The sequence below is a fragment of the Labrus bergylta genome, chromosome 24 (genome assembly GCF_963930695.1).
Source record: "Labrus bergylta chromosome 24, fLabBer1.1, whole genome shotgun sequence".
Classification (NCBI taxonomy): Eukaryota; Metazoa; Chordata; class Actinopteri; order Labriformes; family Labridae; genus Labrus; species Labrus bergylta.
In genome coordinates, this window is record NC_089218.1 from 9,185,744 (window position 1) to 9,212,201 (window position 26,458).

Sequence of the window (26,458 nt, forward strand, 5' to 3'; positions counted from 1 at the left end):
TAAATGGTTCTTGCTTTAATTAGTTTCCTGTTTTACTCTTGGTTTTTAAAAGTACATCTATAATCCTGGATCTTCATATATTTTAATGCTGAGAATTAACATTTTTTTACACCTAAATGATGACTTTGGGAAGCAAAACACTTCTGTACACCTTTTCTTTTTACTAATTTAATAGACCCTATGTAATAATGTATGTAACCGTATGTGTAAATCTATTTCCTCTCATAACTTGTAATTATCTACTGAAAGACTGACGAAATTAAAGCCTCTGTACACCCACACAGGTGCTTCTAATCATGCTGGCTGATTAGACCTGGGTGGGTTGTAAAGAAGGTGAAGCTATGGTGAGAATGTATGATGTCATAAATTTAAAACCCCAGCAAGTTTATTAGCACGCATATTCCTGAGAAGAGGGCTAATCATAGTCTCAATCACTAACACCTGAGTGGTTGACAAACGCTAATATGGTGCGTTTTAAACCTATTTCTGCATTGGCCATATTTTTGCCACATGGTGTCACTGTTGAGCAAGAAGACAAGTTACTAGGCTTTTGTAGAAGAAGAAACCTTCCTTTTCGAAGACCACAAAAAATATAACTTCTCACTCTACTTCTGTTATCGTGGACGAAACCGTCTCGTAAACTTTGAATAATGTATCAGAAATAGTAAGGGGTTTTTTTGCATTTATTTGAGAATTGTAATTATTTTAGTATTTAAATTGATTGCTTTTAACTCATTAAAAAATCTTATATTTTACTCTACGTTATCTCAGAGGCGGGGGATGAGCTGTCGATTGAGCAGGCTACAAATAGATCCGTGTTGGCTCTACCTCACTTAGACGATCTTTGTTTTGTTTGCTTGAGACGTGAGCAGACGTGACCCCTTGTTAAGTTTTTAGCCATTATTCGTCAGAAAAATGATAAAAACAGGTATTTTAGGGCTGAGAAACGTGTTCGGGCGAGGACAGGTGCTGTCTGCGGCTGCTGCGAGGTAAGAATACAACATAAATAACGAATGTCTAATGTCTTTGTCCGAGTCGTACTTTCAGAAGTTGCAACGAAATAACATTTTGACGAATAATTCCTCACATTACACACACCTGTCAGACTCTGTTACTTCTATAAATCATCAACAGGCAGGTTAACTCATTTTGAAAATGGAATAGCTTTTTGTTGTCGCCTTCTTGTGTACCGCTAGTCTTCAGGCGACCTTTGATACACTTCCTTTCCCACCTTGAACCACCTGTTTACCTAGACTGAGTTAAAATCATATTAAATAAAAAGAGTAAAAACAATTAACGACACACGTGTTAACACAAGAAAGTGAATTATGCTCTTTTTTTTTTTTTTTTTAAAGCAGTATTTTTTTGGTTTATATTACTGCTAAACTAGTATTAAAACAGGTACTTTAATCCTTTTTTATTTTATTTTATTTGATTAATTAAGAGCAGAAATATTCGTTTTTTCATTAGTTTGATTTTTCGTTCACCAGGTGCATTTAAAAAAAAAAACTAAAATTATAATTCATACATTTTCGGCATGTAAAATGAACACAATAGTGTTTAATTTATCTCTTGGTTATATATTATCCCCTGCACAGCCGTGTTTTATGCAGTGTTGACTTAAATGTAATATTACTCCCTATTATCCCGCCTTTTTAAACTTGAACTCCAAAGTAAAGCCGCCTCTTTCTGGCTTCTAAAAGTAACTCTGTTAGTTGATTTCTTTTTTTCCTCCCAGGCTACAGCACAGTCAGGCCCAGCCCGAAGGACAGCATGTCCCCCCGGCACGTCCAGAGACCTCCAGCGCCAAGTCCCTGATGGACATCGGGACCCGCCGGATCTTCAACGAGGACCACGACCTCTTCAGAGAAAGTGTCCGCCGCTTCTTTCTAGAGGAGGTGATTCCAAATCACAAAGAGTAAGTGACCACATGGATTTGGATTGAGAGATGTGAAATGACCTCGATTGGCGCCAGCAACGAGGAAACACGGTTTGCTACATGCCTTGCTTCCCCTCTCTCCAGGTGGGAGAAGGCGGGTCAGGTGAGCAGGGAGGTGTGGGAGAAAGCTGGCGAGCAAGGCCTGCTGGGAGTGATGATTCCAGAGCAGCACGGCGGCATCGGAGGAGACCTGTTCTCAGCTGCCGTCACCTGGGAGGAGCAGTGAGTGTTTGAGTTGTAACTTACAATCAGAGGATTGAATTGAACTTTTTTTTTTAACGGGTTTTTGTTCTTCTCCCAGAATGTATTCCAACTGCTCGGGCCCGGGCTTCTCTTTGCACTCAGAGATCGTCATGCCTTACATCGTCAACTACGGCAGCAAGGAGCAGATCGACCGCTTCATTCCGGACATGATGGCGGGGAAATGCATCGGCGCTATTGCGATGACGGAGCCAGGAGCGGGAAGGTCAGGACTCGTAACTTTACATCAGATAAATCAGAAAGCCATCGTGTAGCGCTGATGATTCTTTACCTTTTACGTTATCAGTGATCTTCAAGGTGTGAGGACAAACGCCAAGAAGGATGGCAACGACTGGATCCTCAACGGCAACAAGGTGCTGAGTCCAAACAGCACTTTAAAAATAAAAATAAAAAATTGTTTTATAGCATTTAACCTTCAACCTGACCTCCTCTCTGTCGTATCTGTTCCAGGTGTTCATCACAAACGGCTGGATGGCCGACCTCGTCGTCGTGGTAGCGGTGACCAACCGCGAGGCGAAGACGGCGGCGCATGGAATCAGTCTGTTCCTGGTGGAGGACGGCATGAAGGGCTTCCATAAAGGACGCAAGCTGGAGAAGATCGGTCTGAAGGCGCAGGTACGAGAGCCGGACGTCTGAGAGGCCGGGCAGAAAGTTGATGACAGGAGACTTTAGTTTTTTTTTTAACATATTTTGGAGATTGACAGATCATGGGTTAATCATCAGCACTGTGAGAGGACGCAGCATTGAAAGAGTCTCAGAATACAAACATCTTTCTATCTGCTAGGCTCAGTGTACATTTAAACTCAAAATCGAAACCCTGGCTCGCAAACCAGCTCAATAAAGTTCACACGCTTGTTCCTGTGGGGTCGTCTTAAGACAAGGATTTGTGTTTAATTTGTGTTTTTGACATTCTTTGAATCTATTCTGTTTGTGCATATTTATTCTGTTCAGTTATACTCAGACTCAACGACTTTAGAGATTTAAATAAATCATTGTTGTTTTCTTCTCTTAAGGACACGGCTGAACTGTTTTTCGAGGACGTGCGGCTTCCAGCTAGCGCTCTCTTGGGAGGACTCAACAAGGGTTTCTACTACCTGATGAATGAACTGCCTCAGGTTTGATTTTCCCATTCATCAAAACATTTTTTAAATGCATGCCCCTCCAGCATGTGGCGCTCTAAGCGACCCCCGATATGGCCTATGCAAGGCCCTGCGATGGCAACGGGTGGCGCAGTGGTTAGTGCCCGTTACCTCACAGCAAGACGCGGATGGCGCATAACCATCCCAGAGAGGCCTAGTTAATGGGAACTGTAGTTGAAACAAATGTTTTAAACAGAGTGAAAACATTTATCCATAACAGTGATTCCTCCTCGTAAGATATTGTGTCCTTAATCGTGTCTATGAATGAATGTTCAGGTTCTCTTCATTTTAAAAAGTGGTGTTTTTCTCTCTCCACAGGAGCGTCTGTTGATCGCTGACATGGCCATCGCGAGCGCTGAGTTCATGTTTGAGGAAACCAGGAACTACGTGATGCAGAGGAAGGCTTTCGGCAAGACCATCGCTCACCTCCAGGTCCAGGATTTGATCTCTTCACCCGTCTACCCATCGTCACAGTTTCACTTTCAAGCGCTCCCTTTAGTTACTCTTGCACTCGGTGAAGGAGGTCTAGTGTGTGTCTTTGCATGAACTGGCTTTACATTCACACTGTTTCTCCACGAGGATAAATATCTCATTCCATCCGCAGACTGTGCAGCACAAGCTGGCCGAGCTGAAAACGGAGATCTGCGTGGGCCGATCCTTCATCGATAACTGCCTGCAGCTCCACGCCGAGAAACGCCTGGACCCCTCCACGGCCTCCATGGGCAAGTACTGGTGAGGACTGCGTTTACCCGCCTCCACGCTTAAAAACCCCCAACGCCATGTTGCCGCTCCATGTTAATGTCCGTCGTCTTTCCTTCAGGGCGTCTGACCTCCAGAACAAAGTGGCCACTCAGTGCCTGCAGCTCCATGGAGGGTGGGGCTACATGTGGGAATACCCCATCGCCAAGTAAGTGGAAGAAAAGCTTTTCTTATTTTAGGATGATTTTATTATAATCAACAAGCTTCAACTGTTTTTTTGTTTTTTTTCTCTCTTCAGGGCCTTTGTTGACTCTCGTATTCAGCCCATCTACGGAGGCACCAACGAGATCATGAAAGAGCTCATCGCGCGCAGCATCGTCAGCCAGAAGTGAGAATTTAGGACGTTTTCGCGGTGAAGGAGCATTGGGTGAAGAGGGCTGGTTTGCACAGATGATCGTTTTTTTTTTTTAATGTAGACAGTTGTCAGAAATGGATCAAAGTACGTTTATGCATTGTGAAATAACATTTTTAAGAAAGCTTGAGGTTATCAAATCAGTAAAACGATTAAAACCCGACGATGAAATCTCTGCCTTCAGAACAACTTGCAATTGCCAATGCTAACCTAATGTTAGCGACCTGTGTAAATAATGTCACTGAATCTGACTCCTTTTCTACTAGTTTGACTGTTCGACGACATTTGAGCCATTTAGTGGTTTCCTCCGTTTGTCCAGAAGGGCTTAAAAAGTCAAACAATGTATCCTGACTTCAGTGTCTTCTCTCGGAGGTCGCTCGAGATGGTTCGGCCGCTTTTTTGATTCAGACCTTTGCTGAATAATTACTTATTATTGTAGGTCTGCTTCTGTCCTTTTCCAGCTCACTGTAGTGCTAGTTGTGTGACAAAGTTAAAGATACTCTGTAAATGAATGTATAAATAATGGCTTCTGTGTACAATATGTACTCAACAGGATGTGTACTTCCTTCAGCACTTAAAATGTTTGATCCAATAAATCCAGAGCATTAAATTTAATCCGTGTGTCTTTAAGTTATGACATAAACTGTTCTGTGAGTGATTTGAAGGATTGAACATCGGATTAAAGCTTTTAAAGGCTGAGGTTTTGTTGTTCAACGTGCTCTTTTGTGCTCCACACTTATGAAAGAAAACCACAATGAGATTGTTTCTCTGTCCACCCGTCTGTTTGCAGGTGAGAACAGGCATGAGAGCGGATGTTTGGAGTATGCAAGGCAAGGCAAGCAAAGGCAAGTTTATTCATGTAGCCCCCGCACAGCAACAAGGTAACGCCAAGTGCTTTACACAAGACGTCAAGCGCATCCTGATAAAAGTAAAAGAAAGCCATCATGATGGGGCATTACAGATTCTTTAAACAAGTCATTAAGATTAGAGATTAAAGACAAAACCTCTCAAGGAAAAGACAGCCAAGAAACTGTAAGTTACAGTGTGGTGTCAGGAGTTATTCTGCTAGGATGTGAGCTGAGCTGAGCCATGATATGGAAAGGATTAGGACAGATTAGGAGTGTTTTTTTTTTTTTTTGAAGAATAAATATCATGTTAATTGAACTATAAAATAACCGTCTTCTCCTGTGCAGTGTCTCATTTCCACCACTAGGTGGCAGTAATTGCATGTACAAAGATGGCAGAGAAATGACAAACGACCACGCAGCACACATGTGGCATCAAAAGCAGACTGTTGAATGTGACAGAATGATTGAACACACCTTCACCTGATCGTTTGCAAGCTAGCCATGATGATTATCCATCTTCAAAATAATTAACCCTGTTGTTTCTTTGTGTGTTTTTTTTTTCTTTTTCTTTTTTTTACATAGGCATCAATATAAAGCGCAAAATACACCACTTTAATGAATCGCATTGCCATGTATTTGCGTCCTTGTTGATCAGGTGCATGAGCCTGTTAACACACTGAGAAAGCGGACAGTCTCACCTGAGGGAGGACAGGAGTGCAGCTATTGCTCACTGATGCAACTTCTCCCCTTCCCTCCCTCCCTCCCTACTCTGCCCCTTTTGGCATCACATCCACAATGATCCCCTTCCCCTCTTCCCCCCCCCACCCTCCCCTTACTTTCCCATCTTTCCTTAGCAACAGCCACACCCCTGTGTCTCTTCAGCTCTGCACTCTCTTCCACTGCAGTCAGACGAAATACTACTACAGCAACCGCTTTATGTAGCAGAGAGCCTTTAACACTGTCCTGACATTTCATGTAGCAACTGATTGCTTCATATCACTGCACATGTGTGTGCTTTTGCATGCATTTGATTGCTAGTTGTCCTATTACTGCAAGAAAGGATTTCCTGGCATGCATGTTCCAGCTACAAAGTCCCTTTGCGCCGCTATTACCGTACTTACGGTAGCTTAATTTGCGATGGGAGGGATCAGAGGGCCCCCATACCTCTCTCATTGTCACTCCGGCTCCCTTCACACACAAGGGTATTAGTGCCGCTCAGCAGCCTAAAGCTCCAGGTAAGAGCACAAGCGCTTTGTTTATCATTTTACTGGGTAATGAAGCGCTATGTTATCTAAAACCTGCATGAATGTAGAGTTTAGGGCATTTGAATGCATCACCGGCAGCTGTAAAGTTTCTAGAAAACAAGTCAAAGTGTTGATAAACGCAGGAATTGCTGTTGTGCGTGAGCGCGTCACGGTGTGATGTGCAGCTATGTGTGATTTTTTTATTTTTTTGGGGGGGGGATGTGGAACGAGTTACATGGTTCAGAAACCAAGGCAGAGAGTTTTGCAGTTTAGCCTCGTTTTTTAAGTGAAGATGTTGTATTCATAATCCCGGTTCGACGCAGGTGTGGAGAATAATGCCTTGGAACGGTGTTTGATTTTGCGCTGTCCTGTCGCGACGCTGTCGTGCTGCTGCAGAAACCTGCGCCTTTTGTTCTGGTCCACGCCTGTATGGTGCTGAAACCGGCGCAGCTCCCGGCTTTACGCTGCAGCACGAAGATGTACAGAAAGGCAGTGATTTAAACAACGCAAGAGAGGGGGGGAGATTATTAACGTCATCTCTGTGCTGAAAGGATGTTTTAGCTCTTTTCTTTGGATATGGGAGTAGCCCTGCTTGGGGCTGGCATCTTTTCTGATGCTCTTGCGGTCATAAGCAGTCTGCATCAGCAAATGAAGCATGACTTGCCTTCGCTGTACATGGTCACTAAAATATTGAACTTTTTGTTTTAATTCATGTTTTCAATTGAGCTGCTCTCCATATTTCTTTGTTATAACCAAATCCTTTAATAAAACTCCAGCCCTGATACATAGTAATGTCCCATTTTTCTACATGTTCAGTCATGAAATCAAATGCAAATGTCCAGACATTCATTAAACATGGATCTCTTTTCCAAACAAGCCCCCTTTCAGTGTCCCCTCCGCCTCAAAACATGCCAAGGGGAGGACCGGATCTGTAGATTTCCCATGTCTGGATGTGAAAACATTCCTTTATGAAAAAGGAATTAACGCTCGCATGAAACTGTACTCCATTTTTTTTTTTTCTTTGCATTGGCACATTCCACTTGCTGTCTGATAGCACCCTGTTTGTTTGTATATTATATACAATATAAAAACACTTTAATGTGGGCAGATCATGATGGATTTTGAGTCAGTAAAAGTCAACATGTAGGATTCTCAGACCAAACTAGACCAAAGCGTTGCACTCTGTTTGCAGCTGTGTTCAGTCAGCTCTCTTCATGGTTTGAGACTTTGTAACTCGAGACATTATGAGGCCACGCTTAACATCCATTTGCTTGTTATTGACTTTCAATTGGTCACAAAGTGCAAGAATTTGCTTCACAGGTTACAACTGAAGAGTACACATGCAGGGTTCAGCTGCTTATGCATAGTTGTGACTTTTATATGTGATTGATTTTAGGAAGGTGTAAGAGGTACTTGTCTTCAATCATCCTCTCTCTTAATGGCAGAACAAAAGCTGAAACATGACCACACACACATGGTGTGAACTGGAAACTCCTCTGCCCATTTCAAAGCAGATTATGTGTTTTTTGGCCGGAGCCAAATGGAGGTTGACAAAGTGCATTACGCTGGAGGTGTGTGTCAGGTTTCACCTACTTCTCTGGTAATAAGAAGCCTCCATCAGGCCAGATTGGGCTGAGTGTAATCGCTGGTGGACGGAGTAATTGAAATGACCTTAATCACGGCACAACAGGTTGGGTTTGTGTCTTCGTGTTTAATCTATGAAAACACGACTTATTGAAATCCAAAATGTGATTTGAGTTTGTTTACGAGCCATACGTTCAGCAACTTCTTGGTTTTTTCCGACCACAAGGAAACCCAATCGGCCCCCTTGCACCACGCGGGGAACGCTAAGTACATTTCCCAACGTCCATTCTGGTTAGGTGAGCAGTCAAAGTCACAAAACCACAGCACCACTGTGCGCTCCACTGAAATGAAAACACGCCATCTTGGCCTGTGTTTCCTCTTAAGAAGGGAACAATGTTTAGAGAAAAGCTCCGTTTTTGGATTTGTTTGTGGATGGATCTGAAACTGGTTTGACTCTTTGCTTGTTTGTGAAGGAGAATGTTTAGGTAAATGGGTTTTGGAGGCATTTAAGTGGTGAATCTGGATTTGTTTTTGTTTGTTTGCATGCATTCTAGGTGAGTGCAGGAGAAGAAGTTTAAAACGCTGCAGGTGTTCAAGGTCAAAGGGTGTCCCTTTGTCCCCTGCTGCGCCCCCCCCTTTTTGTGCCACAGGTGTCTAATGGGAGCTGGCAGAACTGTGCTTTAGTACACGATTAAGTCCTGACTGTGAGAGGAATTTTAATCTAATTCATGTACGTCACAGAAAGCTCACAGGCCACTGACCTGCACGTGGAGCACACAGACACACACCCTGCTTCTCGGCATACTTTAGGGCTAACTTAGCACCCGTTATCGGAACATCGCTGCTCTTTTCCCCCCGACTCTTTCAAAGATTACAGTCCAATTTCTCTGAATGCTTCTCAGGCTTGTTCTTCTGAGTGGCTGAAACTCGGCTGGCCTGTGTGTGGGATCGTGCTTTGATTCGCAGCTCCACAATGACATAATCGAGTATATTTTGGCTGCTGGAAGTTCCTCTTCATGCTTGTAGCCTGTAATTGAAAACCAATTCTTTCCTGAAGGAGTCCTCGCATCCTTCCTATGCAATTTCTTTTAGATTGTGTTGATTGTTTAGTACTGTTAGATGTGCTTCCATTGCATTGTCTTATTGTGAAGTTTTCCTTTGCAGTAAATAAATGCAACCTAACGACACAATAAGTGGCACTAAGTTTCAGTACTTCTAAGATTCAAACTGGACTTTTGGATAGAAACAAGCATTTTCGTCATCAAATTTAACTTAGCCATGCCCCATTTCGGGATGGAAACTATCTGGCTCAATGCCTCTTGGAAAAAAAAAAGCCTGGCTCTTGGAGGGATATTGGCGCTTTTGAAGAACAGTAAACAAAGTTAAAAGACGTCTGGCCAACGAGAAACATGGTTGGTAGCAGCTTGGGTGAAAAGAGTAATACAAAAAGCCTTCAAGTTTTGTCCATTGCACCACTTTGAAGCAGCATTTCCAATCTGCAGCCCAGATGTGGTTTAAACAGCTGTTAAAATGTAGACCTGTGTTTTCTAACTTGAGCATGAGACATGAAGCACACAAACCACACTGAAGATGTTTGGAGTTCCTGGACCTTTCTTTTGGAGGACACAGGTGTCGAGTTTATTGGGTCTTGATTAATCTGCCGCTCCGATCCCTCATTGTGACCTCCATGGAACAGGACACTCTTTCTCGCCATTCATCCGCCCTTCTCATCCATGAATCAGAGCTCCATCTACGGCTGAGTAGCAGCCAGTGTCCTAAACGAGCCCTGACAGCCAGTGTCTCATTTCATTCCTCACGGAAGATGCCCCTCGACAGAGAGGACACTCATGCGGGGCATTCTTGCTCTCCCTCAGATATTGGCATCAATAATATTCTCTCCTGCCTCAAACCTTTTCCCCATTCTCCAGAAAGCTTCCTTCATAAGACAAGTTTTTGTGGACAAGAGCCAGAACGCATTCCAAGACGAAAAACAAAAAAGTGCTGTATTCACACACAGTTTAAACAGGAAGTGTATGCGTCTCTATCTATCTTACAGTTGCGACACAAAGTCCAGTGCAAAAATTGCAGTTTGCGGTTTCACACCCCTAATTGGCATACGAGAATGCAGGCATCTGGGCTGTTGACATGTTCTGGATAATGTTATGTTGGTGACTGCTGCTATATGTAGCCAGCTGGGCCCTGCATCTGTTTTAATGTTTGCTAAGCAAAAACACTTGGCTGGGTTTTATTGGCTTTGCAGTGAAGGGGTTGATTTTAATTCAGCGAGTTTTTATTGAAGTTCATGAAACAGTTTAGGTCTTTCTGGGGGTTTTTGAAAGTTTAAGAAAGTCTAGAGACTTAATGCGGGTAATATGTTGTGTTAATTCCATTTCCATTCATTGCTTTTTTTTCTTCCATTTGTCTGGTTAGTGTGGTGCACACCATTTAACATTCAAAGGTGTGAAGAAATCGACGCATCAAACTATAAACGTGTTTTTTTTTTTTTGGAGGTTGTTGTTTCTACAAAACCTGGTGATTCAGTTTTGAGAGACCTAAAGACTCAAACCGCATGAAGCTTGAAAAGCCATTTATTCACTTGTCCATCAAAGACAACTATTTAAAGATTTAATAGTAGCTTGATGTGCTTGGAGCAGCTTTTTGATGGATCCTGGCCTGGTTTGTCGGACCCTGATATGGGCCAACAGTGGGAAGAAACCGCTAACGAGCCATAGCTTCTTCCTGAATGGGCCAGGGACCTCCTTGTTAGCCTAGCGTAGCGGCTAAGCCATGTAGCGCTCACCCTATATGGTTTCCAGATGTTGAAGCCAAACAGCTAGATTGTTTTCTCCCCATCCTTTTTTGCAAACAGCCGACTGGCAGCTAATACATCTGGGTGAAGTAGACTGGAGGATTCAATGAGCCCCATTGTTGGAAGTCCATACATTGTTTGTACGTATGGACTCTATATCAAGTTACTGCATGGTTGAGAACAATTGCTCTCAGTTGCATCTCAATGTGAGTGTGTTTTCCAGTTGATCCATTAGGGGGAAAAAAAAAATCTGCAATGGGGAAAAAAAAAAAGCCTTCAAGGATTCAGGATGAATTGCCTCTTGGGGTCTTCCTAAACGAAACCAGAAACTGGTTTTGCTGCGTGTTTTCTTTCTGTAAAGAATTCTGCTGCTCGTCCATCTCTGTTTCTTTGCGCATCTGCTTCTCTGGCTGAATGGAAACCCCCAGATTCATAGGAAGTCCACACACAGCAGCTCTGTAAAGCCAGTGTGAAACATAGAAACAGATGGACAGCATGAATGCATTGATGGTACATCACGTTCCTGTAAGTCCTGTCTTTAACTGGACAGCAGGAACACAGCAGCTGAGTGTGTGTGGACGACCTCCTGGCCTGCTTCCAGAAAAGGGTTTTTACTGTGACCGCCACAGAATTCATCCGGAGAGGGACTTACTAGTGAATCTAACATCCTTACTTTGACACGAAAGGAAGAAAAATGAGACGGGATGGATGCGGTTATCTCTGGCATATCCACCAATAGTCAGTGTGCTGCTTACTTTTTCTCAGTATTATGAGTTTATCCACTTTTTATACTCGAACCCGATTGGATTACTCAGCTACATGATCAGTCAAATGACAGCAAATATGTTGTTCAACGTGGAAACAAAACATTCTCTTGCCACAGGTTCTCTAATGTGGCCGTTGAGCTGCCGCGGCTCACGTATGGTGCGCTTTAAGGGACAAAATAGCATGCATTAAAAAAAAAAAAAAAGAATGCATTCATTTTGGACCTTTTATCACATGGTGGGTTTCTCATTCAGAAGTATCTTCCTGCCCAGGCTGTCTGTGTTGTTTTGAAGTGTTGACTGCGCCTACTGCCCCACTGGGACTGTCAAGGGCCCCCCCCCCCTCTCACCACAGCAACCCCTGCCATGGAAACCAGCCCCTCAAAGGAATGACCCCTTTGAAAACTAGTGTGTAGACCCTCTGTGTAGCACTCTGTAGTGAGAGGATACAGACAGAAGCCTAGAAAATTGCATTCATACATTTTCTCTTCTCGTTCCTCCATTTTTTTTTAAAATCTTACTCGCCTTTGTTTCCTTTCCTTTTTTGGGAGCGCACAAGGTTAGGGTATTATCCATTCGGAGAAATTTAATTTTTAGACATGCTGGTCAGAAAATAGACTACAAATGCGGAACCTTTGTTTTCCCCAATTAAATGAATTCCTGTCAATCTATTCCTCCCATGTGCAGCATTCAACCAGCCATGCTTAGTAAACAGCATAAAGAAGAGCTGATGTAAATGTATGATGGGGCATGTATCCCCAAGGGGGGAAGTCTAGTGGAGGTGGGGTGGGACTCTTCCCTGCATCAGGTCACCTCATTAAATCAAAGGACATAAATCCTAGTGGAAAAAGGAGCTGATGGGTTTACGTCGGCGCATCAACAGATGGTTGTGAGTGGCCTCCAGGGAGGGAAAGTGCTCTCTTTTTAAACGCTGACAATAGCTGGTGATAAACTGGGATATAAACTTGAGCTCACGGGACCAGATCTCAATGTGCTTCGTCTGTGCGTGGATTGTCTGGTCTGGGTTTTGTTGTTGTAGCAAACGTTAGTGTTGTGGTACTCGAGGTTGTTCTTGACCACCTTGGGATTGATATTTGCAGGTTTTTTTTGTTTGTTGCTGTTGTCTCTTTGAAAGGAAGAAAAACAAGCTATGTGATGTTAGCTGAACTATCTAGTTAGCCAACTGTAGCCCCGGTTTCTTCGTAAACCCTGACCTTGAGTTATTTCCATTGGCATTTTAGATCTGTAGCGAGAGGATTTGTCTCTAAAGGACTGCAAACCCATCTTCTAAGTTGTTGTACCTCTGCATCTTAACCCCCAGATCTTTAAATTGAAGTGTGGTCGCCAACATTTTACATCAGCCAAAGTCCTGCAGAGTCCATTCATTATCTGGAACGGTTTTTGTACCATTCTCTTTTGTTTTCTCTGCGCATAAAAGACGTCTAAAAACCTTTTTGTAAGTTATGTAAGAAAGCCATGAGCTCTTTGTTGATACCAGCATGTTAAGTCCAAACATCACAGACTTGAACTTCAAAGCTATGTCACTGTGTCTTGATAGTATCTCTGATGCTGTCATGTCTGCAGGAGCTTCAGCCCTGATTTAAATCTCTCACTCCTGTTTCTTCATGCTTGTCCGTATGTTGTTCTTGTCAGGTTTAGCATGCCACTCTTCAATCATGAGTGAAATCCACAGACATATGAATAGAAATCTGTAGTCAAGAAAAGTACATTCTCTGGTTGAGTCTGTAATTAGCTGTTTCTCTTGCAAAACCATCACTGTGTAAAGCCACCAGCTTTTCCCCGTTCTTTGTCTTGGCGCCGTGGGAAGCCAATTATTGATTTTGTCGCTCCCAAGCCTTCTTTTCGTCAGCTCACCTATCCCCCGTGGGGAGGCAGGAGGGGAGGGAGGCCCCCCTGTGGATCTGCATGTCCACATTCAGATGCTAATCTGCTGCCATCTGCTTTCTACCTCAAGGGAAGGCTGCGCGTGATCGTTCCTCGTCCGTGATCAGTGGAGAAAAATCCCTGAGCGTCTTGTGCCCTAAGGGGTTTGCCAAGCTGATTGGCACCTCTGCACCCTAATCACACTGCACCCCCTTCCTCCCTTTCTGCACCCGTACCCCCTGTCTTTCTCCAAATAAGGGGTCAACATTTGAGAAGGCTACAAAGACCTGAAGAAGTTCCCCCCCTTTTATCCAGGGGCAATGGACCTTAGCATAATAGACCTCTTTTGCTGCCTCATCCCCGCGACCTCGGCTGGTCAAAGATGCTTGTGAAAAGATGAGTTAATCACTTTGGGGCGATGGCGTGGGCTGTACAGAACCGTCAGTCTTCTGTCTGATCAAATGAAGCAGACGTGATTTACACGAAAAGTTCAACATTGTTTTAGTTTGGTTCCCACTCAGCTTGAGTGGGAATGCTTCTCAGGCTTGTTCTTCTGAGTGGCTGAAACTCGGCTGGCCTGTGTGTGGGATCGTGCTTTGATTCGCAGCTCCACAATGACATAATCGAGTATATTTTGGCTGCTGGAAGTTCCTCTTCATGCTTGTAGCCTGTAATTGAAAACCAATTCTTTCCTGAATATTATATATCTAGTGTGTTTGAATAAAAAAAAGCCAGTGATATGGCTGTAGATTTGCATTAATATCATTTTCATGTATACATTTACAGTCTTCTACACATAGCTACTTTGGCAGGAAACCTTAAGGCCCTGGTTACAGATATTTTAGCAGGCCATTGAGGTCTACTCCTTACACCCCTGTGCTGTTAACACCTTTATCTTTTAATAGATATTTTTCTTTTGTTTATAGAAAACAGACATGGAAAAGCTCCATCATGTCCAGAAACATCACCTCTTCTGGTTTTTGATTTTCACAACACTAAAAACAACAAGAGTGTGATACATTGTTAAAACTTCAATAAACACATCATAATGAACAAAAATGGATCACAGTGAAACCTCATTTCCCTGATAAACTGTCTTGGCAGGTGTCCCCAAAAGTTTTAATAAGTTGCTTTCTCATCGTTGATTAGATGAAAGCTCAACAGAGAGAGTTAATCTAAACAGGAAAGTGTACTGTCCTGCTCCCAGCAGCTTTGATCTCCCATATTCTCACCACTAACTCAGCTTAGTTCTGCTGTGTCTCAAACCAGGAGACACAGGCTGCATTTTATCTGCAGTAGCTCCTATGTTCGCGAGCCCAGCTATTTCCTGCGCCGGGCAGCATTCCCGTCAACAGACATGTGAACCAGCTGTGATCCCAAACCGCAGAGGGACAGAGCTGGAGGTTCAAGACGCTTTAATCTGTGTCCACATCTGAGCAGTGCAAACACAAAGCTGGGTCTGGTGAAACCTGCTCTGCATCATTCTGTCTACATGTGAAGCTGGCGTCATATCGCCAAATTCTTTTCTTGTGAATTCCCATTTTTCCGTAGACTGTAAATATTTATGGAGCCTGAGTGACGTCACCCATACAACAGGCTGAGAGCTCTTCACAAACCTTTCCATTGCGCCCGCCTGTCAGGTACGCATGTTACTTTGAAAAATGATTATCCTTCATAAATTCAAAACGGATGAGCTATCAAAAAAATTCAGCCCTCTTGTCTCTGAACAAGACATGAGCTAATTAGACCAGTTTTGATTTTTGAACCAGGCTGTAAACATGATGCTTTTTTTGGTCTTTTTTCAATGGGGTGTGTATGTGACTTCCTGTGCTTCTGCAGCCAGCCTAAAGCAGACACTTGACGAACTGCAGGATTTTGCAGTTCTGCATCGGTGTCACTTTTCAACACCAGAGGTTGCCCCTCAGTTTTTTCAGGCTGAAAAAAACTGGCTGTGTTGAAGGGACACTCAGTCAGACGCCGTTCGAGATGATGTCGCTCTGCCGCAGTGAAGTGACAGATGCTGCCTGAATGCTGATGATGCACTGACACCAGCACTGCTCGGTGTCTCTTTTCTGACGGATGAACTCACCTGTTCTGAGGTTCAGTTCGTCTTTGGCTTCGTCATCACTTTCACCAGACATAAATAAAGAATGACTCTGGCAGGAGTCCCGCAAGGCCTACTACTTAATCCTAAAGCTTTTCATCGTTATTCATACTTTCTGTGACCATTACTGTACGTGTACTGTATATTTCCACCCACATAATTTTTCTGGCACATAAACAGCCGCCTTAGCAGTTTAATTTGACCTTTGTTTCCCGATGGACGTGTAGCTGTAATGACTCACCTCAGTGTCATAGAAACAAAGATCTATCATTGTCGTAATATAGTCAACCTCTGGAAACCCCACAGAGACGTGTTGGCCACAGCTATAGAAGAAGACCCTCACAAAATGCACGCTAGTTTAACATGATCCAGATCCATTTGCATTATGCGACATGGTGGCCAAAGTGATTTCTTAGACGCCACAAAAATAATGAAGAGATGTCGGGAGCAGTTGGCTCCTAGCATGTCAATGTCAAGAAAGTTAATGAAGAATGACCTCATCTGTTCGTCTCTCAAGTGTGGGCAGCCATTATGGCCTCAGTGCATTCTACCGGGGAGTTTTTTTAATAACTCCGGCTTCATTCATCGCTCTATCCACTTCTGTTAATGGAAACCAGCACGAGATCCACTCCCTTTCAACCAACCTCCTCCTTTACGCGTCTACTTCTTCTATTAAGGGCTGACTCGTGTTATTGCGTCCTCCCCTCATGCCTTTCTAGCTCGCCTCTCTCTCTAACCACAACATTGTCGTATCACTTAAACTAATAGCGTGCACTTAGAGACCCTCACGGTGAAAGCTCTGCCCAAATGCTTCCTGTCAGCGGCGGAAACATGCGGAGGGATTGCACATTTGATTGTACGCATCTGCTGTTTCGCATCTCGTAGACAGTCTGTTGAGTTGATTGAATAGTTATGTTGTGTCGAGTACATTATCACTTCAAACTGACAGCAGGACTTGTCTCTTCAGAGCTTGTTGCTTTGTTTTCCTAGCCTATTTTGTTAAGGATCATACGACGTATGACCACCATGCACATTTTTGTGATCACACTGAACAACCCGGACGAGTTAAATCAGGACGGAGCATTCACAATAGTGAATAGTAGTCAATAGTTGTGTGTAAGTGTTTACAATCTGCAGATTAAACAGGAAGGCCTGCTGTTGCCATGGCGATTTTGGACGCTGTCTGCCAGTTTGTGCAGTTTCAGGGAAAAAGTTCCAAAGACGGGGAACCAGCTCATGTTTGTACGACCAAAATTTCAAACATGCCAGAAAGTCTTCTGAATCAGCTGATCGGGCTGTGATTGGCCGTCATGCCTCACTACATTGCACAACATCAGATGTGCCATTCGGCTTAATCTGGAACGACTTTAAAACCAGTCGTACAACTCCAAAAACAGGTCTGAAATGATGCTGAAATGATTCCAGCTTTAAGGCTTCTTTGAAGTAACTTTTACACCTTGAACACAAAGTGGCACCATTCATTGTTACATAATTCACGCTTAGCAGAAAATAGGATAAAACCAGAAGCAACAGAGCAGGAAAAGAGAAGGATAAAGAGAAAATGATCCAACCAACCCTGCTACTTTGCATTTCATAAAAACCTGACAGCCAGTCACAGTCTATCATTGGATGTGCTCATGCTAAGTTGGGTCTCGTATTTATTTTTACACACCTATATTTTGGTTCTCTCCTACATGATACTGCAGCCCAGTGCATATTTAAGCTACAGTAAGCCTACATTTAAATGAGTTAAAGAATAGCAGTAGGAGTCTGCACATACAGTAAACTTTCAAAACTGTTAAGAGGAAAAAGAAGTGAGAGAAAACAACTCATTACTCATCATGAAAAACGACCTGTACGGTCTTTTTGCAGCAGCTGAAGATTTGTTTTTAATTAAAAGAAAGAAACCACAACATAACGCATTGTACTTCATTAATCATGAGGGTGTTTTCTCCAAGTTCTCCCCGCTAACAGAAGCCAAAAATCAACATCATCTCTATTCCTGGGCCTCCAAACATGACTCACTGTTTTTCTTCTTCTTCTGGATGGGAGGAGACGCCGGCTTGCTTGTTTTGGATGCTTTACTGACAGGGCGGTTTCCCATGCCTCGCGTGAATGACGGGGCCGCCCCGTGAGACTTGACAGCTGTTGACTCCAACTTTGACATGTGTTTGTCTTCTTTTGTTTGTCGTTTATTGGTGTTTACACTCATTGGATCGAGCTGCGTGTTAGCGTGCCGGTCCCGCCGACCCGCCGGTCCAGGATGTGGGTCTGTGCTGACATCTGTTTGCTTGTTGTTTGTATCACCCATGAGCGTGTTTATTTACTTTATGTGCATGGATACTACTTAATGCATACATCTCCCTCCGCTGCAGTAAAAGGCCTCTGCAGCTGCAGCCCTCCGCCTCCCTCCTCTCTGTGATGACTTCCAGAAACTTCCGCTCTTCAGTCGTTTCAGTGACACGTGTGTCCTCTCTCCTCCAAGCCTGAATGCCACAGTGACTCAACAGGGCCTATATGCTGCTTTGCACTTTTCTCTCTGGAGAAACAACCCCACATCTGGACTGACATATAATTTACATCTTGCACAAATGTCCAAAGTCCTCCTGCACTGGTCCTGTTTAAGAGTCAGGAATCATGAAGTCTTCAGGTTATATAGTGAAATTATTGACTACTTATTGGTGCACTCATTTGGATTTGTGCAGAGACTGAAGCTGAGACTTTATAGATGAGGTTAATTGAAGTATCATTTCCTAGACAATAACCTCATCAAGTTGAGATTTATTAAATTGTGATTAGGTTAGTAGGCACTGTAAAGTTTCAAACGATCCCAAAAGGGCAGGAAAGGGCAACCACAATTTCCAGTTGCTCCATATTTATATCTGCAAATAGGAAAACAGCATTTAAGAGGTCACTTCCTCTTCCTGTAGTGCTGCTGCGTCTTAAGACTGACCTCCAGCTGTCCTCCTCTGTTGGAGCTGCAGGACTTCAAACCCCAGCGTCTGACCACGAGTGCCCAGATCACAGTGCTCCCTGTGTAGGTGCTAATTTAGAGCAGATGGCATGTGGACACCGAGGCTCAGAACTCCCATCAACAGGAAGTGTCTGAAAAACAAGGGACACCCCTGCTACAAATCACAGCTTTTCCTCACTGCCAGCCTGCCTGCTCTGTGATCCACTGACACATTATTGGAAAAACACTTCAGCAAACATCATGAGAAAGCAATAATAAGATGTGTATATATAACTGATCCATCTTTTCGTTCTCATTAATTCTCCTGGCTGTCTCTGTGCACTCTGCAGGCGGGAGTGCATCATCCTCGACCTTTTGAAATCTCTCTCCTACTTGATGAATTATTTGTTTGCCGTGCTGCGCGCAGACACCCTGCAGCTGCAGATAAGGATCATATGCAAACCAACACAAGAGCAAGAAAGCTTCTGAAATAGAGAGTGAGCACCTGAGGCCAGAGTTTTTCATCAGCTGCTGCAGCAGTAGTGCTAGAAGTTCAAGGAGGCAATTTGATGCGCCAGATTTCTTTCAATTAGGCCAGAAATCTGGGTAATAACTCGGTCAGGTCGGAACTAACAAAGATAATACACTTATCTTAGACTCAATATGATGCATGCTTTCAGAGGATATCAGGGACAGGGAAAGAATCGCAGAACAAACATGCAGATTTGAAGTTTTCTAATAAGTCATAAGAAGCTATTCAACAACAGTTTTCTGTACAGCCATGTGTAAATTACAAACAGGAAGTGCTAACAGTGAATTTGGCATAGTTTCAACTGTTACATCTCCAAAAGCATCATGGGGATTGAAGTTTCTGTGTTCTGCTATAATGCCAGTTACTAAATGAGTTGCAGAATGGGCAAACATTGCTCCTTCTCGCAGCTTATAGATGATGTTTTGTTGTTTTTTGAGTATTTTTTGAGTTGCACACTTCATAGTGAGCTGTTGCCATTGTGAGCTGTTTTTTTCAGCTTTTTCTACACGGAGGAGAATTACAAGGGGAGCAAAGAGAGAGAGGAAAGTATTCCCTCTGAGTACATTTGTGAGTACAAATGTTGTGATTTTTTTTTCCATGCAGCAATATGGGATCTTGTACGGTAGTCTGTTCGAGGGTGTAGCGCCGACTTCAAAGGCTGCAACTACACCCTGTGGTTGGTGTAAAGCCAGGCGCACGCGAGCTGGAGCATACACACAGCTTGGCAGACTGTCATATGCCATGCACTGTATATTGTAAAGCAAGCCCACGCCCTCAGACGGGGGCGCACATTTATTTAAGTCCATAAAAAACAGTTGGCTGCTGAGTTCTCACCCCTGAATTCCCCCCTTTTTCCCCTGCTATAAAATCGACACACATACACACAGAGCAGCTCCACTTCCTGTCTGTTTCTTTCCCCTCGAATTACGTCGCTGTTTTCAACGGGCCTCTCGGAGGCATATTTCACATTTGAGGAATTTCCTGTGTTCTGCTTATAGGGAGGAATGACAGTCCAAGAGCGGACACACACACACACACACACTGGCCATCTTTAACCTGACAGCAGAGGAGGGAGTGTGTGTGTGTGTGTCCACGTTTTATACATGCATAATATGCACCCTTGAGAGGCCATCTTGATGGGAGGTAGAAAATAAAGATTACGCCTTATCCATCAGTGTTTAATATTAAATCCAAGGAGGTCCAGCTGTAGCATAGAAAATTGTTGGACCGGACCATTCTCATGTGTTATTGGTTGTGTTTTCTTCAGCTGTAGCATAGAAAGAGCGTTGGACCTCATGTGTTATTGGTTGTGTTTTCAGCTCCATTATGAGTGGCATGCCACTGCACTGCTCTTTCTTTGCTATTTGCTCTTGGCTGTCCACTTTCAGTACCCACTTATGTTTTTATGCACTCAAGTGCTTTTCACAGGCCTTGATGCTATCGCACTCTCTGAGTAATGACAAGCAGCTGGGTCGTTGGGTAATTGTGTCAGCGTCGTCATGTAAAGTAAACTGTTGCTTTTTGCTCGACACATGAATGGAGTCTGGTGAGACTGTAAATAAATAATCCGTCTTTTTGCCGCTCTTTCTAAAGACTTGTTCTCATAATGAAATAATCTACCATTGATAAGTAGTGCCGCCAGAACCCAGTTCATTTAAAGCTTTTTACATGAACCACATTCAGCGGTAATTGTTTGTAAAGTCTTCCCAGGACGGAGATAACAGAGCACAGGAAAGTGTTCAGGAGTCTATGAACGGACTAATCTTTTAACACGAAATCCTCAAGCGCTGCTAAGTCCACTGAATCATCCGTGTCACTGAGAGGATCGCTAGTCTGTAGCCACAGAGGTCTGGAAACACCATTGTCACAACAACATTACACTGAGTCATAAGCATTGGTTGATCTTCAAACACTTCAGGATGTTTCCGCTGATTTAGTATCTATAAAACGTGTTGACACTTCATCGTGTTTTGGCTCAGTGGGAAATGAATGACTTCCTGATGACTTGTTGTGTCTGCCACAGTGTGATCCTGGTGTTTGTTATTGTGACCTGTTCAGCAGGTTGAACAGGACCTGTGCGTGGCCTTTGGGCGCCGTGCTATATGTGCAGGGCTTTGAAGGGATGGAGAGGATCAGCTGCTGTGTTTGGCCGAGCTGCTCTTTAAATAACTTTTCCCCCAAACACTTTCAAACCACTTTGCATCATAAAAAAGGAAGTTACATCATCCAATCATCCGAAATAACCCAATTAGATGAGAAAGATATAACTGCACATGAGCACTGCTAACCTTGTAGCAGACAGCCAGATCAGCGTGGCTTCAGGTAATTAGATTTACAAGGTCTTCAACTTAATTTACTACTATGTTCCAAGCAAACTGCAAAACAAGCAAGGAGAGGCGGTTGTGGAGCAGTGGCTGTTGTGTGGATTCATTGGACGTCTCCCTGAAGCTGGAAGGAGATTGCTCCTGTGAATCCTTCTGCAGCTGCTGGAGTGATGATCCTCTGTCATTAACGTGCGTCTGCCAGGCAAAGAGATTATCAGGTCCATGTCTGGGTGAAAGTATTAACTCGGCCGTCAATGCATGGCTTACAGTTGTATGTATATATATATACTCTAGTGGTCAGAAAAGAATGCATGGTTGCAAATATTTGAGTATTTAGGAGTTTTCTTTTAATTTTAAGACTGTTTTAATGGGATCATCTTTTTTTAATATACTTCTAAAATATTTTTAAATGATTCATTCAAGTGTGTTAAACCTTTTCCGGCCTATACATGATAAAAACACAACTCGTCGATGATGTTGTGGCGATGTCGTCAGAGCTAGTCTTAAATTTAGCGACAGACTCTAAATATTTGTCAGAAACCGTCCTACAAATGTTCTTGATTCATCACTTCTCGATTCTGCTTTCGCCTTCGTCTCCACTTTCCTCTGCCTCCTCGCCTCTGTATCCCCAAAGCACTAACCCTGATCTATAATCGATTCCTGCATTCATATGAACGGCTCTCCGCTGTCTTGTAAACACAGAGAAGGTCAGGTTTTACTGTGATGCACTTTAACAGAGCTGGGGAAAAACAGCTTTAACGACAATTTAGTGAGATGATGCAGAAGCCGCTGGAAATGAGCGGAGCTGATTTGTTCTCCAACACCTGCAGTACATTTACCCACTCAGTGAAACACAGCTTGTGCTGATGCTGCGGTTTTTTAAAAATGTTTGAGTCATGCTGGCAGAATGAGTGCGGTAAGGTGACAGCTTGGGGGACTGTCACTGGAGCACTCAGTATCGGATTCATAGCCTCAATGAATATTAGTGTTGATAAGTCAGCGACAGAAGCAAATGATGCTCAGTTTGTCATCTTTCTTACTGAAGGGGAAGCAGGATGGAGTAACCGCTTTTGTTTGTTTGCCTTGTTCTTGTTGTTGTGCATTTCATGTCTAAGATATTTTATAGTTTAGTGTGGAGCTGGTACGATAACAGAAACAGAAAAGTCTATGGTACAGCCTTAAATGAGGTATCTGCTAAAGAAACGATTTCTGTCCTATCGCACATACTAACATACTAATATGTGTAAATTGGGTGTCAACAGGTCGATGCTAACGGGCAGTGACGAATGTCAAAGCTAGGAAAATGTCAGTGATCAGTTTTTGAGACTGTTTTTTTTTTTTTCCATTTAAAGATAATCTAAAAATAGGTCGACACAGAAGATAAAACGGTATTTTGTTGTATTCAGTATTTCTCTGGAGCTCTCTGCTGGACAGTGTTGAGCTTGATTTCAGGAAACTATTCCAGTCCATGCAGGCATTCCTACAGGCTTAGTAGCATACAGATGTTAAAAAAAAAAAGATTGCTTATATTTTAACACCAGTGGTAGTCGTGGCTAACTGTCAATGGACATATGCTAAATCCAGTATCAGAATGGATATAAAGATGAACAAATGGTGTTTGTCTTCTCTAGTTTTAGTAAATAAATACTTTCCCTATTCTCAACTTGACTTTCTAAATGTTCAGACCATCCCTGAAATCTCCCGTCCAAATCCAGATGAAGGAGTCCAGGCAGATTACACCCAAGCCCTTTCGATGATCCATTTGGCTAATCCTGATCATAGTGAGTTGGCGGTGCCCCCTGTCTTACTGCTGAAGGGGGGGGGGGGAGCAGGACACATCATCACCATCAGGCTTCAGTCGGTTGACCCACACCAACCACTTCCAATACAGCAATGAGATTGACCTACCTTTTAAATATGGGATTAAATATCTGGTTTTATTGTGGCCTGCGAGAATATGTCCTGTGAAAACGATCCTCATCTGAATGAACCAGTTTGACTTGTGTCCAGTTAAGAGAACATCCAGTGGAAATAGTTTTTTTATGACTATACAATAATGTCAAACATGTTTACACTTGTCTCTCTAAAACTGAATGGCAACTTACTACTCTAAATGTCTATCTACAACCTCATAATAAATCAGAATTCACGTTAAACTTCAGTAAATCACGACCTGTTTGCACCTTCCAGCAAATGTCTGTCTGATGTTTTACTGTCCATATGTCCTGTTCAAACGCAGAGTAAACAAAGCATGTAATCTGGTGACAGCAAGTTCAACATGCTGCTGTGTCTGTTGACAGTTCGCTAGTGGAGGATTGGCGTTAGCCGGACTAGCATCTGCTTTCTGGCAGCAGAGAAGCTGAGGGGAGATTAAACGTTAGTGTCTATGCTAGCTGGCTCTGCAGCTTCAGTCCAGACTTTGTTGTCTAAATCAGGGCTGGCAAAAGGCCTCCCTAAAGACGGCTGGCGTTGACAGGACTGTCTGCGCCTCTTCGAGCTCCCAGTCGTTCGCTCCCATGTCACCAAGCCTTTGCTTTTTTTTCCCCCTTCGCGCTCATTTCCTTTGCCTCCAAATCCAAACTCTCAACAGAAACATCCATGCTGCACAGTTCCTAGTTAGCCCTTAACCTTTTTTTTCGAAATGTAAGAATTGAAAATCATGATGCAAGTCGAGGTGAAATATTATTCGCAGCTGCTGTTTAAAATGCCTCAATTACTGTCATCAAACCTCATCCAGACCTCTTCTCTGACAGGTTGATTACAGTGGTAAACTGATGTCTCTGTCCAACTCTTGGAACAGGACAAGCTAATGGTGGGACCGCCAGAGGATGTGATGTGGGATTGAAGGAGCGCGGCCGTCTTGCTCCATCCCCTCTTTTCCTCTAATTAATTTTTTTTTATGTGGTTTAAGAACCGTATGACTGTGTCCTCTGTGAGTCAGACTCGCATCAACCTCAGAGGCCTCGGTGAGGTTTGGCGGGCATGTAAGGGAGTCTCCTGAGATCATCAGCGTGGTCGTAGTGGATGCTCTCGTGGGTTAATTTAAGTCCCTCTCCAAGGACTGGATATACGTCTCATTCTAAAATGCCAAATACAAGAGGATTGTATGGCTTTTACTTTGGACATTTTGAACTATCAAAGATTGTTCAGGATTTAAACATGCCTTTAAAAACTAATCTAACTCTACATCCTGGATGTCAGGGGCTGGTTTCTTATTGGTGTTACAAACATACAAAACACTGCTCTGTGTGTCTCCAAGGAGACTTTAACTTTGCATAATCCAAATACAATACAATACAATTTATCCAGCTGTCCACATTTGTACTCATTCATTCTTTTTCTTGACCTACTCGCCTCTAAATTTCTGAATTTATTCACAACTGACAATTGTAGCACTTGGTGTGACGGATGGCTAAACACTGGAATCATTGTGAGCCTCCGGACTATAAATATATTTCATTTCAAGTGGTTTGAGGCTGGAGTAAGGAGAGGGGAATTAGGCTTTTCTTCAGTCAGTCAGTGCTACTGGGTTGTGTGCTTTTTGCTCTGCATGTCAGGCCTCTGCAGTCCCTCTCTCAGACCCCCTTTTTTCCCCCTCCTTGTTCCCCCTCTCTCTGCCTTTGTTTCAGTGCTACTGCTGCAGTGGGCCATGCCTGCAAATGAGCACAAGGACAGAGCAATTATTCAGCACGGGGCGAGCCCAGCACCCCTCTTTTTGTACGCGCACACACTCATTCTCCACCCGTCATGTTCGGATGTGTCATGCATTCATAATGGGAACTTCTTTGAAGAGCAGAGGAGAATTTTAACGGGTGAGGTGAACACTGAGAGGTGAATGAAATACGCTTTTTCGGATGGAGTGTTTATCTTGGACCTCAATTCCCTCAGGGCTGCATTAGCTTCATATCCATTTCAGAGATGAATTAATGTGACTGACACTCGAACACAAACATACACACATTTCTTCTCCCATCCCCCCATTTTTTTTCCAACCTTCCCAGTACGAGAGAGAGACACTGGTTTGGTTGCAGAGTGTGCACTGGTGCAAGAGCATCACGGAAGGGGGGGGGGGGGGGGGGGGGGTGGAGATTTTCATGAGACAGCATGCCGGTTGGCTGTGTGTGTGTGTGTGTGTGTGTGTGTGTGTTTTCATGAGCTTGTAGCGGGGTGCTTGCCGGCTCTGCTCGCCGGCCAAAGAAGCATCAGCTCATTTTTCTGTCGCTCAACCTTTTTTTTTTCCCCCCTTCTTTCTTGTCTGTCTCTCTGTGCAGAAGCCGCTGCCTTGCCCTCCCCTTGAGCCCTCTTCACGTACAAGAAGCTGGAGTAACTGCCCGTCCCCACCAGGTGAGACACATTCGTTTCTTTGCTTGTTAGCCTTGAACATAATAATTAAATTTACTAAGGCATCTGCATTTTTTTCAAAGCATTTATAGCCACCGATTATATCTTTCTTTTGATGATATAAACTCTTCTTCCTACGAGCTTCCCTCTGATCTTCAGTCTCCTTTCATACCATCTCTCCTTTGTTTGCATGGCTGCTAATTATTCAGGTTATTTGCTGCTGACATATAAAAACAACAGAGTAAAAGAGCTGATGCGATAAGCCAGGGGTTGTTTCTGTGTTTTGGTGACCTATAGTCTTTGTGACGTACCCCGTCTAGACATCACTGATTATTCAGCCAGGAGGATGGCACATTTCACCCTGAGAGTGGAGTGCTGGAGTGTGTGTAAAAAAAACAAGGCTTATAAAACCCTGAGACGTGTTAAACATCATATCCATTAGAAGACAAAGGGCATTTGTGATATATTTAGAGGATGGCGGGTAGCTGTTGGCGGTAACCGACTCATAGCCGACAGATTGTTGGTGGTTTCTTCGTGGGAGTGACAACAAGCCAAGCGAGACCACAGGACACATTGCACTGCCTGTCACAGCCGGCATATCTGGCTGTGACAAGTTTGCTG

At 43.4% G+C, this 26,458-nt stretch overlaps 2 protein-coding genes across 9 annotated transcripts in view; both read left to right on the forward strand.

The window, feature by feature from the left end:
* Window positions 1-586: 586 nt before the first annotated feature.
* Window positions 587-5,149, forward strand: acadl (acyl-CoA dehydrogenase long chain). The gene is made up of 11 exons (XM_020634183.3): window positions 587-989; window positions 1,739-1,918; window positions 2,024-2,161; window positions 2,241-2,405; window positions 2,487-2,553; window positions 2,651-2,815; window positions 3,214-3,315; window positions 3,658-3,771; window positions 3,944-4,071; window positions 4,160-4,246; window positions 4,337-5,149. Exons 1-11 carry the CDS (start codon window positions 916-918, stop codon window positions 4,428-4,430), a joined length of 1,314 nt encoding a protein of 437 aa, XP_020489839.2. The 5' UTR covers window positions 587-915; the 3' UTR covers window positions 4,431-5,149.
* A 1,044-nt stretch (window positions 5,150-6,193) lies between these two features.
* Window positions 6,194-26,458, forward strand: part of LOC109984142 (microtubule-associated protein tau) — a 49,287-nt gene continuing 29,022 nt past the window's right edge. For 2 of the 8 annotated variants that reach the window (XM_065951854.1, XM_065951856.1), the window contains exons 1-2: window positions 6,196-6,533; window positions 25,768-25,840. The gene's annotated coding sequence lies outside the window, so the exon portion shown is untranslated. Of the gene's footprint in view, window positions 6,534-25,767; window positions 25,841-26,458 lie in introns of all 8 variants that reach the window. The other 6 variants (XM_065951859.1, XM_065951860.1, XM_065951857.1 and 3 more) reach the window with 5 other exon arrangements.

Excerpts from the sequence above, each read along its gene's own strand:
- acadl (XM_020634183.3), top strand. The coding sequence starts at position 916 with ATGATAAAAACAGGTATTTTAGGGCTGAGAAACGTGTTCGGGCGAGGA. Across the intron at positions 3,316-3,657 it reads TGATGAATGAACTGCCTCAG|GAGCGTCTGTTGATCGCTGA; the intron begins GTTTGATTTTCC and ends CTCTCTCCACAG. Across the intron at positions 3,772-3,943 it reads AGACCATCGCTCACCTCCAG|ACTGTGCAGCACAAGCTGGC; the intron begins GTCCAGGATTTG and ends TTCCATCCGCAG.